The sequence below is a fragment of the Grampus griseus genome (genome assembly GCF_964374135.1).
Source record: "Grampus griseus genome assembly, chromosome: X".
Classification (NCBI taxonomy): Eukaryota; Metazoa; Chordata; class Mammalia; order Artiodactyla; family Delphinidae; genus Grampus; species Grampus griseus.
The window spans coordinates 41687144-41700182 of NC_138999.1; the positions used below are offsets into that span (position 1 = coordinate 41687144).

The window sequence follows — 13039 nt, forward strand, 5'->3', positions numbered from 1 at the left end:
AGTAGTGCTTAGTAAATGCCTCCCATACTCTTACACATGGAAAGTATGCAATAAATATCTGTAGAATGAATAAATAGAGAGAGCTCTGAATAGAGCCAAAGGCTTCTGGGTAAGGGCTCCTGGGGAGAGGGGTGACTAACCAGTAAAGAGGTGGTACTCAATAAATTCAGGCTGAAAGAGACCCCTGGAGAGAGAGCTCTTGAGACAAGGGAAGGAACTTCCAAGCTTGGCAAGAGGAAGTTGTGAATGGCTCTTATATAGTAGGTGCTCAGTAAGTGTTTACTGGCTTAAATAGAAAAAAAGGCCCTTTGGGGTATAGACTTAAGATTGGGAGAGGGAATCCTAGCGATACTGAAGGGAGTGGGAAAAGGGTAACCCTTCTAAATTTGGTTCTAGATTTATTGAAGGAAAGGACCCTGGGGAGAGGCTTTATGATTGGCACAGGTTATCCTAGGAGTAAAGAAGGGGAATCTACTTCCTACGCACGACAGGTACTGCATACGTGCTCACTGGACCCACTGGAAGAAAGGCACTTTGGGGAGGAGGTGTGACTATAGAACACACAGAAGGCACTCCATCAATGCTCACAGGAGCTATTAGAAGAAAAGGCCTTTGGGGGAAGGTGATTTAGAATCGAGCACCTGGCAGACAATGACTAAATGCTCACTGGATCCATTAAAAGAAAAGGTCTTTGGGGAAGGGGGGTGGCTAGAGATGGGCATATCATCATTGGATCCATTGGAGGAAAAGTCTTTGGGGGAAGGGGAATGGGGATACAGTAACTTGATTTATGTAAGCTTGATTCTCCATTCTTGGGAGGAAAGGCTTTTATGGAGAAGGCACAGAATCAGGCACACAGTGGGTGTGCCACAGATGCTCCAGGAGTGATTTTTTAAAAAGGTCTTTGGAAAGAAAGATTGAAACGGTGCACGCAGTAAGTGCAGATATATGATCACTATTAATTGGAGGCAAAGACCTTTATGGAGAAGGTCTAAGGTTGGGTCATGCAGATGGTGCTCAATATATACAGACTGAAGCCACTGGAGGAAAAGGCATTGGGAAAAGGGTCTGGGGTGAGGTAAACAGCAGGCACTCAATAATTGCTTGCTGAATACAATGAAGGAAAGAGCCTTTAGAGAAGGCTCACACCTTTAGATCAGGCAGTTGATAAATGCTAAGTGGGTCCACCAAAGGAAAGGTCTTTGAAGAAGTAGCTTGAGAACAGGGGATAAGGGAGGCACTCAAATGAATGCTTTCTAGATCCGTTGTAGGAAAAGGATTTGGAGCAGAGAGTCTGAAGATTAGCCCCACACAGAAGGTTCAAAAATGCTCATAGAACTCATTTGAGGAAAATATGTTTGAGGAAGGGGCTTGGGGTGGGGCATACACCAGGCACTTAATACATGCTTCCTAGATCCTTTGGAGAAATAGGCTCTTAGAGAGGGGGACTGAGTTGGGGCACACAGAAGGCATTCAATAAAGGCTCACAGGATCCATTAAAGGCAACGCTTTGGGCGAGAATCTGGGATGGGATACACAGCAGGCACTCAATCAGTGTTTAGTGAATAGTTTAAAAGGTTTTTGAGGTGAGGGCTGGGTTGCGGGCACATAGCGCACTCTGGATACATGCTCACAAGATCAGAGAAGGCCTTAGGGCAAGGACCGAGGGGGACAAGACACATATCAAGCTCTCAACGAATGTTCACAAAATTCACGTAAGCCAAAGGCCTTGAGGAAGGGCTCCCACTGAGGCGCACTCCAGGTACTTGATAAATGCTCACAAGATCCATTAGAGGACAAGACCTTTGGGCACGGGTTCGGGGTGCAGGGCACATCGGGCTCTTGATTGCTCACAGGATATACTGAAGTCAAGGCTTTTGGGAAGGAGGCACACAGCAGGCGCCCGATAACTGCTCCCTGTATAGATCTAGAAGGTCTGGGTGGGGGGAGGGGGGAGGCAAGGGCGGGGCACACATGAAGCGCTTCGCATAATAATTTAAAGGAAAAGGGTTTGGGCGAGGGGGCCAGGCACGGGGCACACAAGCGGCGCTCGATAATTGCTCATGATGGAATGATCTGGGGACCCAGAACCGCGGGGGGACGTCCACAGCAGTGGCTTACCAGTCGGTGTGGGGCTCGTCGATTACCAGCAGCACCCTGGCGGCAGCGCCCCCACGGCCTGCGCCCCCAGAGCCGCCGCCCACTTGCTCGCTGAAGGTGGCGGCCGCGGCCGCCGTGGTCTGCTTGACCGCATTGGACAGTGACGAGAAGAAGCCACCGCCCCCAGAGGACCCGGGGCTAGGGGCAGCCGGAGAGGCCACGGGGGCTGCCGATGAGGCCCTCTCAGCAGTGGCGGTCGCAGGACCGGGCGTGGCTCCCGGGCTGGGGGCAGCGGGCGGCGGCGGGGGCGGCTGCGGGCGCTGCAGGTCTGTCATGTACCCATTTGGCAGATTGGCCATGAAGTTGCTGTCCGACAGGCGGCGCCGCAGGTAGTTCATGGCTGCGACGCGGGGCAGGGGGTCCTAGGAGCAGTCTGGTCAGGACCGCGGGGGCGGACCGCGCGGGGCCCAGGAGCACAGCTGTGCTCTCAGGCACGACGCGACTCTTCCGCTGCCCGCTGCAGACTGAGGCAGAGCTGAGTCGCCGCCGCCGCCGCAGCGCGGATGGTCGCGCCCGTGACCCCCTCTTTCGCGCCCCGCGTGGTGCAGTCCGGCTGGGCCGGTGGCGGCGCGGACGCGACCAAGGCGACTGGGAAGGGGAGTTTGCGGAGGAGCGGCGAGTGACGTCAGCGCGCCTTCAGGGCTGGGGTGGCGGTGGCGCGCGCCGGCAGGCGGGGGCGAAGGCACTGTCCGTGGTGCTGAAGGCGTCATTGCGCAAGCGCCACGCCGCATCCTGTCTCCCCTCCCCCGCCTCTGATTGGGGATGCGCAATTTGGGGAGTGGGGGCGGGGTGGGTGTTTGTCCGGAGGGTCCGGGTGGGTGCGTCAGGCATGCCCCCACCCCGCCTCATCCTGGTCTTCACACGCACTCGCAGTCACACACAGGACCCTCCGCAGATACTCGGTTTCCAGTGTTGATATTCACCACAGGAGGCATTTGGCGGGGTGGGAAGACCCGGAGACTCAAAAGTAGAGAAATAACCCCCTCACGGCGAGGGTTGGGGGTCACATGCAGTACTCCGCGAGATCAGTTTCCCACGTCCACATAGGCTCAGCTAGGCAGAGAGATGCATGCGGGGGTGGTGTAGACAGCATCAGACAGGGGGACGTGGACACTTGTGGGGAGTACATACGCTTGCGCTGGGCGAGGGGCTGGAGGCATACAGGGAATGCCACATATGTGGAGAAACATAGACACACACAAAAGTAAGGAAACATACGGAGGCATGTGCAGAGAGAGAACACACCGATCTAGGTATCTATACAGACACACAAGCCCAGGGTAACAGTCATGGACATGCATGCATACATGCATGCAAATATGCCTAAACACGCACACAGGCACCACTCGGACACACGGAGACCCAGGGAAACTCACATGAGCATGCACACCGAGACAAAACACACCCACAGACAATCATGGACAAACCTAGATCTCCACACAGGCACATTTCCTGAAGCTCTAGCCTTGATGTGTGTTCACCTCCCCACCTCACCCCCCTACACACACACTTGGCCTATAGGTCCCCATCCGTTTGCCCTGGACACAGTCAAAAACCACGATAATAACCATCTGGCATTGTCAGTGCCCAAGGCCATCTTCCTCTGCACCAGAGAACTTTCCACAGACAGAAGCAGACCCATCCTAGGGTATGCAAACTGTAGGTGCCAAATAGTGTTTGCCACGTGAGCAAATGATCCTTGTAGGTTGGGCAGAGGTGGGCTGTGGAAGCTCCTGTAAGATCCTGACTACAATGAAAACACAAATCCATTTAAAAATAATCATTTGTTGACCGATTGTACCCAACCCTCACTACAATACTATGCGGCGGGTAATATGATTTCCATTTTACAGATGGAATCCACAAACTCCAATTCATTCCCAAAGGGTCATGCTCACTTTGTGATCCATACATTTGTTATTTTCTTTTAAGAATGTGCCAGAAAGAGGTGTCAGTGTGGCTGGAACAAAGTGAGTGAGGGAGATTGTGGCAGGAGATGGGGTCAGAGAGGTTAGCAGGGACCAGATGGAGCAGGGCCTTGTGGGCCCTGGTGAGCGATAATGGTGGACCAAGTGAGGCGGAAGAAGATATGGCAAGAAGTAGGCAGATTTAGAGTCCCTTGTGCCATCAGGATTTTCAAATGAATCATCCACTTATTCATTTATACATTCTTCATTCATTAAAGCTTTGGCCTGTTTAAACAAGGTCATGGTGTGAGGTCTGGAGTCGGAGAGCCTGGGTTCAAACTGGGCCTCCACTATACTCTTAAGAAAGTAACTTACCGGCCTCTGAAACTTGGCTTCCTCATCTGTAAAAATGATCACCCGACCCAACTCTAAGAGGGTGGGGGTGGGGGAGTGCTGTGACCTCTGCCAGGAATGTCCTTTCCTTCTCTCTCTCAAGGATCATCTTTTGCCTAGGTCTCCAGGAAGTCCCCTCTTCCCTTAGGCTCTCACAGTCCACTGTCTCTGTTCCCTCCTCCATCGCAGCCAGCTTCAGTCCACCTGCAGGCCTCTGCTTTGGCCATTCCTTCCCCCTCTCATGGATACCCTCTCTGGCATCCCATATCCCAGTGTTCCCCAAATGGGGAGCTCTCCAGAAACTGGGTATCTCCCAACATTTTGAAGTATGTGCTCCCCAGTTTTTGCTCAGTAACACAAGCAAACAAGCTCTGCTGGGCCCGTGGTGCCCTCTCTGGGGGATGGGAGCAGCTGCAGGTCTACAGATCTTTCTGGCTCCTCTGGGAGTGAGAAGTTGGGCTCCTTAGGAATCTGTCTCCAGTCTGCCTCTTCCCAGTAGCCCCATTGCCAGGTTCCTAGTACTCATGTCCCCCAGTGTCATTCCCTTTCTCCAGGTGGCTCATTTTCCAGAAATTAATTTTTTTGTAGACTGTTTCGCAGAAGAACGAAGATTCCCCCGACCCCCACCCAAGGAGTGTCTCAACTCCCTGAGGCAGAGGTAAGGCTCCTCTGTACTGGCTTCATCTTCTCCAACAGGAAGGCACATACAGAAGGGGCTCCAAGAATGTGTTTCTTTGTTGTGCATTGGTGAGCAATGACTCTGAAACACACACACTTGACATATGTTCGTAATCAGTATTGTACCCATGTTTATAACTCACACATACATATTCATGCCACTTTAATGAGCATGCACACACACCCACACTCCTATAACTTACACATTGTTATGTGCACACGGTTGTAACTTCACACGCACTCCACATACACTTAATTCCTGCACAGACCCATAGGTCTGCATATCACACATTCACAGAGATATGTGCCTCATAAAGCACACATAGAGCCAAATTTCCACTTTCTTATAAACACATATTTTTCTCATACCCTGGCACTAGCACCGGAACCCCTCACTTAGGCTCATTCCTTCCAAGATAACCGAATATCCATCGATTTCATCTTCACCCCAATCCATCAGTTGACCCATTTTACACGAGGGAAAATCGACCCAGAGAAGTGAGCGCCCTGACAGACTCCAGGTGTCACAGATTTCCCATCTGAAGCCCCCCACACAGAGGTGCCCCTCCACTCATAGGACAAAGTCCTAAACTCTGCTCCTGACATGGTGTTTCAAAAACGTCCAGCCCACTACCTATCTGTGCCTGTTTCCTCCTTGGTAAAATGAGGATAATAATATTGACCTCATATGTTCATTGTGGATTAAATGAATTCATGCTATGGAAAGTCTTAAAACACTACCAGGCACGCAGCCTGGGTTTGTTCCCTTCACTGTGGAGACACATACGGCTCTGACTCTTCTTCCCCATCCCCCATGATGTCCAGCGCTATTGTTAGTATACAGTAGGCGTTGGTAAGTGTTGAATAAAATGTTCGAATGAAAGGATCACCCATTCTAGTCTGTTCCCTTGCTTAGATGTCCTCCCCTTCTACCAGCCCTCCTCCACCCGATGCCCAGACTTAGCTCTAGTATACAGTAGATGCTAATAAGTGTTGAATGAATGAACAAATGCTAAAGGAATGTGTCTGAGTGTCTTGGGGGGCTCCTCCTGGCAGATGCTGACTCTAGCTTCTCCTTGCCCCTGTCCCAGCTCAAAGCACCTCGTAGGCACTTCCTCGGTCCGCCCCCCGCCTCGCGGGAGCTATTTGTCGCCGCTAATTGCAGCGTTGGAGCTGGGCTGTTGGGAGTGGGTGGGTGCAGGTGTTCCGCTCAGTTGGGCGCCAACCCCTGCCAGGCCTCATTGCCAAATGACGCGGAATCCGCCAGCGGAGGGAGCTTTAAGAGCGGGGAGATGGAAAACAAGCACTCCGACCAATCAGAAAGTGCCTGCCAGGGAGGGTAGCCAATCAGGAAGCCCGTAATTCGTAAATCGGGACTCTGCAGAGGGACGTGCTGGGTGACCCGGGGCACTGCGGGGAAGAGGGGCAGATATCAGGGCTACAGCAGGAACGGACACTCGCCTTCACTCCTGTCACACCGTGGAAAATACTGTTTTCCACCACAGGCCACTGCGACTTTGCCTGTGCTGTGCTCTTTGGCCTAGAAGATGCCATGGCCCCACTCCTGGGGAAGAGGCTGGTTTATTGAAGTCTGAGAGGTCAGGGGGTCAGAGTGGAAGAGAGAGATGTTAGAGCTTCTCATCCTCAGGGTTCTTTGCAGGGAGGCACGTGTAGACATGGCCGTTTCTCCTCCACCACCACCTTCTGCCCTTGCAGCACATCACACACTGCCGACGGTTTCCCCCAGAAGGTCACATTCTTCTCACCCTGACCTTCGACCGTGGTAACGGTGGGCCTGGTGCGTTAGGGGCGGGGGATGAAGGCGAGAAGCTCAGGGAAGGCAAGAATGCATTCAACAAACTCTTATTGAGTGCCTACTGTGTGCCCAACACTATTTATTTTTAAGCTGTGAGATATTGGGCAATTTCTTTATCTCCCCTGTACCCCAGTTTTCTTCATCTGAAAAATGGGAATACTTGTAATACCCACCTCACTGGGCTGAGTAAGTATAAATGAGTTGATTCAGGTAAAGTGCTCAGAGTCATGTCGGGTACACAATAAGTGCTCAATAAATGCTGGTAATTATTTGTTGATATGAGCTACCTTCTCTCACCTCTAAAACCTTTTACTTATTTCCCCATTGCCCACTGGAAAAATCCCAAATGCCTTGCCCTGGCATTCAAGCCTTGCTGTTAGGCACAAATCCCTGCCCCCAAGTCAATCTCTAGTTCTCTCTTCCACTTTATTCAAAGCTGCATGTCCAAAATGGTCTTTGCCTGGGTTATCTGTCCCACTAGGCAAGCTCTCCACTCACTCCCATTCCGATTCTCTCCATCAGTCCTTTCTCCATTCATTCCCTCCCTCTGTCAAGCCCTTCATGCCTCCATTCAACACCCCTAACTCATCTTCTGGACCCACTCTACACCCCACACCCAGAGACCAGATGGCAGGCTTTCCACGAGTTGGGAAGAGGCCACTTAATCTAGTAGTTTGATGCATGTGGAAATAGGGAAGGGATAAGTCAGTGTTTTAACCCTCTCCAACACCTGGGCCACCCTGGCCACCTGGAAACACTTCGGGCGGCTGATCACCTGTGTCCAGGACTCTGCTCACACAGTTTTGATGGTGGGAAAGCCTTCCCCAACCCCCTCCTGCCAGGGGAGGCCCAGTCAGCTTCCTGGACCCAGACTGAGGTGGCAGTCCCTTTTCCACACACCAACCATTTCTCAGATGCCTTCTGTCAGGGCCCAGCAGACCTGGATCCCGTGGGGGAATCCATGGGATCTGGGTTCTGTGTGTCTGCAACTGTTGTTACCCAAAAGGCCTTAGAGTGCTTTGGGGCACGGGTGACTGAGGGAATGAGAAAGTGAATGGAGGCATGAGTGACTGAACGAGCAAGTCAAAGCTTGGGTAATTGAGGGGGCAGAGCACATGGACACAGGAAGGACGGAGTGAATGGGAGAATGGCTGAGTGACTGAATGAGTCACGGAAGAGCACGGAGGCTACTGATTCTCCCCTCAACATCCTCTTTCTCAGCTTCTTCTTTAGTTTCTCCCCTCTTCCTACAGCTGGGAGATGGCACTCGGCCAGACAAGGCACCTATGGACCCAGTGGTGGAAGCCCTGGTTGGGGGTGGCCAACTCTCCCACCCTGACTGCTGACATATCAATATCAAGACCCCTTCCAAGGCACACTGCCCCCTCACTCACGAGAATTCGGGGAGCGTGGCCTTGCAGAGGCGCTGGCGGGTGCGGTTGGGGTTGGGTCCACACGGAGGCATGCACAGCCCCCAGGTACTCCACTCCGACCAGGAGCCTTTCCCTGCGAGGAGGGGAGGGGTTCCCGAGTCAGAATTAGAGGTCTTGGTGGGGTGATGAGAGAGAGGCTGCAGGGACATGCGGTCTGTGGCAGAGAGTCAGAAAGCCCCTGTCCCTGCACGGGCTGCCGCACGCTCACAGCATGGTCTCTGGGGGCACTCACAGAGGCAGCGCTGGATGTTGTAGCAGTGCCGGATATCCTGTTGTTCCCCGCTACATCGCTGTCCATTAAACTTGCGGCCCTTGCAGAGCCTGGAGCGGGTCTGCTGGCCTGGGATCTCCTGGCAGCTGATGTGTTTTATGCTCCGGCGGATGCAGGTGCTCCACTCCCCCCAGAGCTCCCACTCTCCGTTCACTGCAGAGACGGGGGCAGCTGGGCTTGCACCAAAGAAAGGAGCCAGCAAGGGTGTTCAGAGGAAGGAATGGGGGCTGGGAGACGGGGTGGGAATGATCAGATGTGGGAAAGGGGGATCAGAATTGGAACCAAGGCATCGGAGCCAGGAATGGAGGAATTAGAGACAGGAACAAGGTATTAACAGCGGGAACAGGGCAGCAGAGACGGGTGGGGGGCTTAGGCACAGAAATGGTGCATCTTGGGGTACTGACCAGGGCAGTGCACGGCCGTGTTGCAGATGTGGGTCCGGGTGGCATCACCGACACAGAAGGGGCCCCCGTGCTGGGGCACAGGGTGATCACATGTCCGTCGTTCCCGGGTCTGACCCAGGCCGCAGGTCACAGGGCAGGGGCTCACAGCACCCCATGGCCCCCAGCCACCAGCCACTGTTGGGGGAGACAGGAGTGAGGAGAAAGGCCACCTCAATCTCCCCCCTCAGCCCCTAGACCCTTGAGACGGACTGCCCCCAAACGAAGAGCTCCATGGTCACATGGTCTCAGATCGCTGTCCCTTGAAATGGCAGAGCATCTGTGCCTAAATCAAGAGCAGAGTGTCAGAGGCCTCATCCCCGAGTACCTGGGCAGGGTGGCAGGCCGGTGCAGGCCCGCTGCTCAGAGGATGACCCTGGGCAGGGATTCCCAGGAGGCTGCGTGGAGGGCTCAGGTGCAGAGCATGTGCGGCTTCGTCTCTCCTCAGATGCCTTGGGTCCATTGTGGCAGGTGCCTGAGCAGGGGCCCCAGGGGCCCCAAGCAGCCCAGGCCCCGTGTGCTGTGATGGGGTGGGGGTGGGGAGATGCCAAGTGTGGTCATGCATGCTGAAGTCCTCCCACCCTGGAAGTTCTCTGCTGTAACCCCCAGACCCACCCTGGGTGCCCACATCATTGCTCTGTGGTTGCCCTCACTCACTGGGGCAGACCTGTTCGGTGTCACAGGCCTCTGACTCCTGTGCCTCTCCTGGGCAGTAGCCCCCACACTTGGGGGTGGGGCGATCACATGCTCGACGACGAATCCGGGTCCCTTTAGAGCAGGTGACAGAGCAAGATGCCCAGGGCCCCCAGTCGGACCAACCGCCCATCTCTGTAGGAGAGAAAAGAGGAGGACAAGATGGAGGTGGTGGTGTCATTCAGGGGTCCAGGCTTCCTCATGTATCCCACATCAGCTAATCCTGTGCCCATTGTTTCTGCCACACCTGGCCCACCATCATTGCTCATCTGGACTATTGCAGTAGCCTTCACAGTGGTCCCTTTGCTTCACTACTCACCACATACAGTCTGTCGTCCTGACAGTGAGAGGGATCTGTCACAACTCAAGTCAGATCATGTTTTTCCACCATCACTACATCACTCAGAGTAAAAGCCAACATCCTCACTGTGGCCCACAGGGATAAGTCCCCCTCTGACCTCACCTGCCACCACTCTCCTTCAGCCACGCCAGCCTCCTCCTCGACCTCACAAACATGAAGCACACTCCCACCCTCAGGGCTTCTGCCCTGATAGTTCCCAGTGCCGGGTAACTGACAGCGCTCGCCCGCCTTGCTGCTCCTTCTCACCAGGACAGCACGGCTTGTCCTCACACGCCTGCAGCTGCCACTGGAGGGTCCCAGGCTCCACCTTCTGGGGGCATTGCCCGCCCCAGCCTATGCAGCGCCGGTGCCGCAGCTGGGAGCCCTCCGTGCAGGTCACTGAGCAGGGGGCCCACTCGGACCACGGTGACCATTGTGGGAGCCTGCAGAGAGAAGCACATGTCCCATCCTGGCACGCTCTGACAAGGATGGTGTATGGGACCACAGAGGGTGGGTAGGCACAGACAGGGGTGCGGGATAAACGTATGTGGAATGGAGTGATGAGAGTATCTACCTCTTCGTGATGTTGGGGAGGAGGTGGGCACACAGCAAATACTTAAATATCATTTACCTTCATGATCAGGAACCTGGAGTTACCCTTTGAAGTCCCCCAAGGACAGTGCCAGGCACGCAGTAAACAAGTACAAGGACTAAGGGCCCAGAACTGCTGTCAGAAGCCTACCAGGCCACAGCCATGCACGGTAGCAGGCAAACAGGAAGTGCATAATAAGTAGGAGCCATCATCCCAATGAGCTCAGAGACCCCATCAGAAATACCCCAGGTCCAAGCCCCTGCACGGCATAATGCTAGACAGATGGGACCTGTTGACAACCAGGAGCCCAGAGCTGCCTTCAAAAATCCCCAAGCTCCCCATCCCCATGGTGTACCTGGGATATATACAGTAAAGAGTTAGAAAATATGTCTGACATACAGAGAGGGCTCAGTACACGTAAGCTGGCATCACGATTAGGAGACTAGAGTTACCCTCAGAAATCCTCTGGCTACCCCCAACCTCTGCAATGCATCTGGTATGCTGGAAGTGCTCAATGAATATGAAGTGCCGTTATAATTAGGGAGCTGCAGCTGCCCTCAGAATTGCCCAAACTCTCCCCCTCCAGCAATGTGTCTGTATACAGTAAATGCTCCGTATGAGCTGTCATCACCATCTGGGGACTTGAGCTACCTTCAGAAATACCTGAGCTGCACCCCACCCACAATGCTTCTGGTATGCAGGAAGCGCTCAATACATGTAAGCCATGGCAGTTCTCAACTCGGGATGATTTTTACCTGTCTGGAGACATTTTAGTTGTTGCAAGTTGCTACTGGCATCTAGTGGGAGGTCAGGGATGCTACAAAACATCCTGCAACGCACAGGTCAGCCCTCACAACAAAGAATTTTCTGGCCCCAAATGTCAACAGAGCCAAGGCTGAGAGACCCGGAGCCATGGTCACGATCAGGGCCTTGGAGCCACGCTTGAGAATCTCCGAGAAGGCCAGAGCCCAAGTTCTGGGTCGCCCTGCAGACAGTCCTTTCTGCCCCCCTCAAACCCCAGACTCCCCCTAACCTGCACGCCATACAGAGCTTGCTGCCGAGCTCCTGGAAGGCGTAGTCAGCATTGAGACAGCAGTCTTCCGTGCTGACACCTCCCCCAAGGAGGCCCTTGCACTTGCCCGTGGATTCTTCATACTGGGTGAAGCAGAGTACAGGGTCTGAGCCTGTAACGGGTTGGGGGAGCACGGTCAGGAGTGTGGGAGGGCCCAGGCACCCCTGGGGGCCAGCTGGGCCCCCACCCACTCACCTGTGGCTGGCAGGGTGAGCAACAGCAGCGGCAGCGGTAGCAGCAGTAACCGATGGGCCTGCGCTCGGGTGGGCATGTTGGGCACTGTACTCCTGCAGCCCCGCCAGAAAGGAGGTCCGGCTTTATGTGGGCTTATCTGATCCTAGAGTCAGTGGGAAAGAGGAACCAGGGGCAGGAGGAACTAGGAGGGTGAAGGGCAGTGGTGGTGATGGGGGATGGCGGGGAGGGGAGGGTATCGTGCAGGTCTCTTCAGCTCCGACCTCTCCCTTGCTACCTGTCCCTGAGCTTCCTCCTCTCCTCTCCCCTCCCTACTTCCTGCCTCATGCTTGGTCTGTTTTGTTTGTCACTGTGTCCCCAGCACCCCAGGCCCCGCCCAGCAGCCCAGTGGCACTCAATCAATGCTCTTTGGACAAATTCTTACTGAGGGGGAAGTGGAGCCTGGAAGTTGGAAGCAAGATTGAACTCCCTCGCTGTGTGACCTTGAGCAAGTCACTTGAACCTCTGAGCCTCAGTTTCTCCACCTGTAAAATGCACGCCCTCTACCACAATGACAGGGCCAACCTCACGGGGGTGTTGAACAAGGGTGAAGTGAGCGTGGCATGCTTAGCGTGTCCCTCCTCATGGGGTGGAGTGGGCATCGAGGTAACTACTTCATCCTCCATCCTGACTTCACCACCACCCTCCTCTTTCCTAAAAGTGAGGTTCTTTGTGGTCAGCAATGTGGAGGGGAGGTCAGCACAAGGGAAGTGAAAAGGGGAAGTGGCAAGAGTATGGGGTGGAGAATTCAGAAGAACTGAACTGGGTATATCCACTGCCCCAGGGGCCAGCTGGGGACACCCTCAGGGCCCGAGGAAGGGGATGGTTGGCTTGGCCATGTTCCATCAAGTATCTTGGGTAGGTAATACCTGCCACCCTGCCCCACCCCATACACAGGGCATGTTAGGGTATGTTGCGAAGACTGGGAGTTAAGATTTTTAAAAGTCCTTAGCCCAGTGCCTGGCATACAGCAGGTGCTGTTTGTTAAATACACTGATGCAACATCTACTGAG

At 54.1% G+C, this 13039-nt stretch overlaps 2 protein-coding genes across 3 annotated transcripts in view; both read right to left on the reverse strand.

Annotated features, from left to right (window-relative positions):
* The window catches only part of SYN1 (synapsin I), a gene marked incomplete at its 5' end in the record, with an annotated part of 42688 nt that extends 40190 nt beyond the window's left edge, over positions 1 to 2498 (reverse strand). For both annotated transcript variants that reach the window (XM_082681756.1, XM_082681755.1), the window contains one exon: positions 2122 to 2498. In XM_082681756.1, coding sequence (XP_082537882.1) covers positions 2122 to 2498 — 377 coding nt within the window. The remainder of the gene's footprint in view (positions 1 to 2121) is intronic.
* Positions 2499 to 6708: 4210 nt separating this feature from the next.
* CFP (complement factor properdin) lies at positions 6709 to 12125 on the reverse strand. The gene is made up of 9 exons (XM_082680714.1): positions 11991 to 12125; positions 11757 to 11907; positions 10399 to 10574; positions 9756 to 9926; positions 9427 to 9618; positions 9063 to 9236; positions 8620 to 8811; positions 8349 to 8460; positions 6709 to 6933 (listed from the first exon to the last, which is right to left on the reverse strand). The coding sequence occupies exons 1-9, from the start codon at positions 12064 to 12066 to the stop codon at positions 6783 to 6785; spliced, it is 1395 nt and encodes a 464-aa protein (XP_082536840.1). The 5' UTR covers positions 12067 to 12125; the 3' UTR covers positions 6709 to 6782.
* Positions 12126 to 13039: the final 914 nt, after the last annotated feature.

Bases quoted from the DNA above. Each gene is read 5' to 3' on its own strand.
- CFP (XM_082680714.1), bottom strand. From the start codon at position 12,066: ATGCCCACCCGAGCGCAGGCCCATCGGTTACTGCTGCTACCGCTGCCG. The intron at 9,237-9,426 runs GTACTCGGGGAT...CTCCCCCAACAG, and splicing joins CGGCCTGCCACCCTGCCCAG to TGGCTGGTGGCTGGGGGCCA. The intron at 8,812-9,062 runs GTCAGTACCCCA...CCGTCTCTGCAG, and splicing joins CACGGCCGTGCACTGCCCTG to TGAACGGAGAGTGGGAGCTC.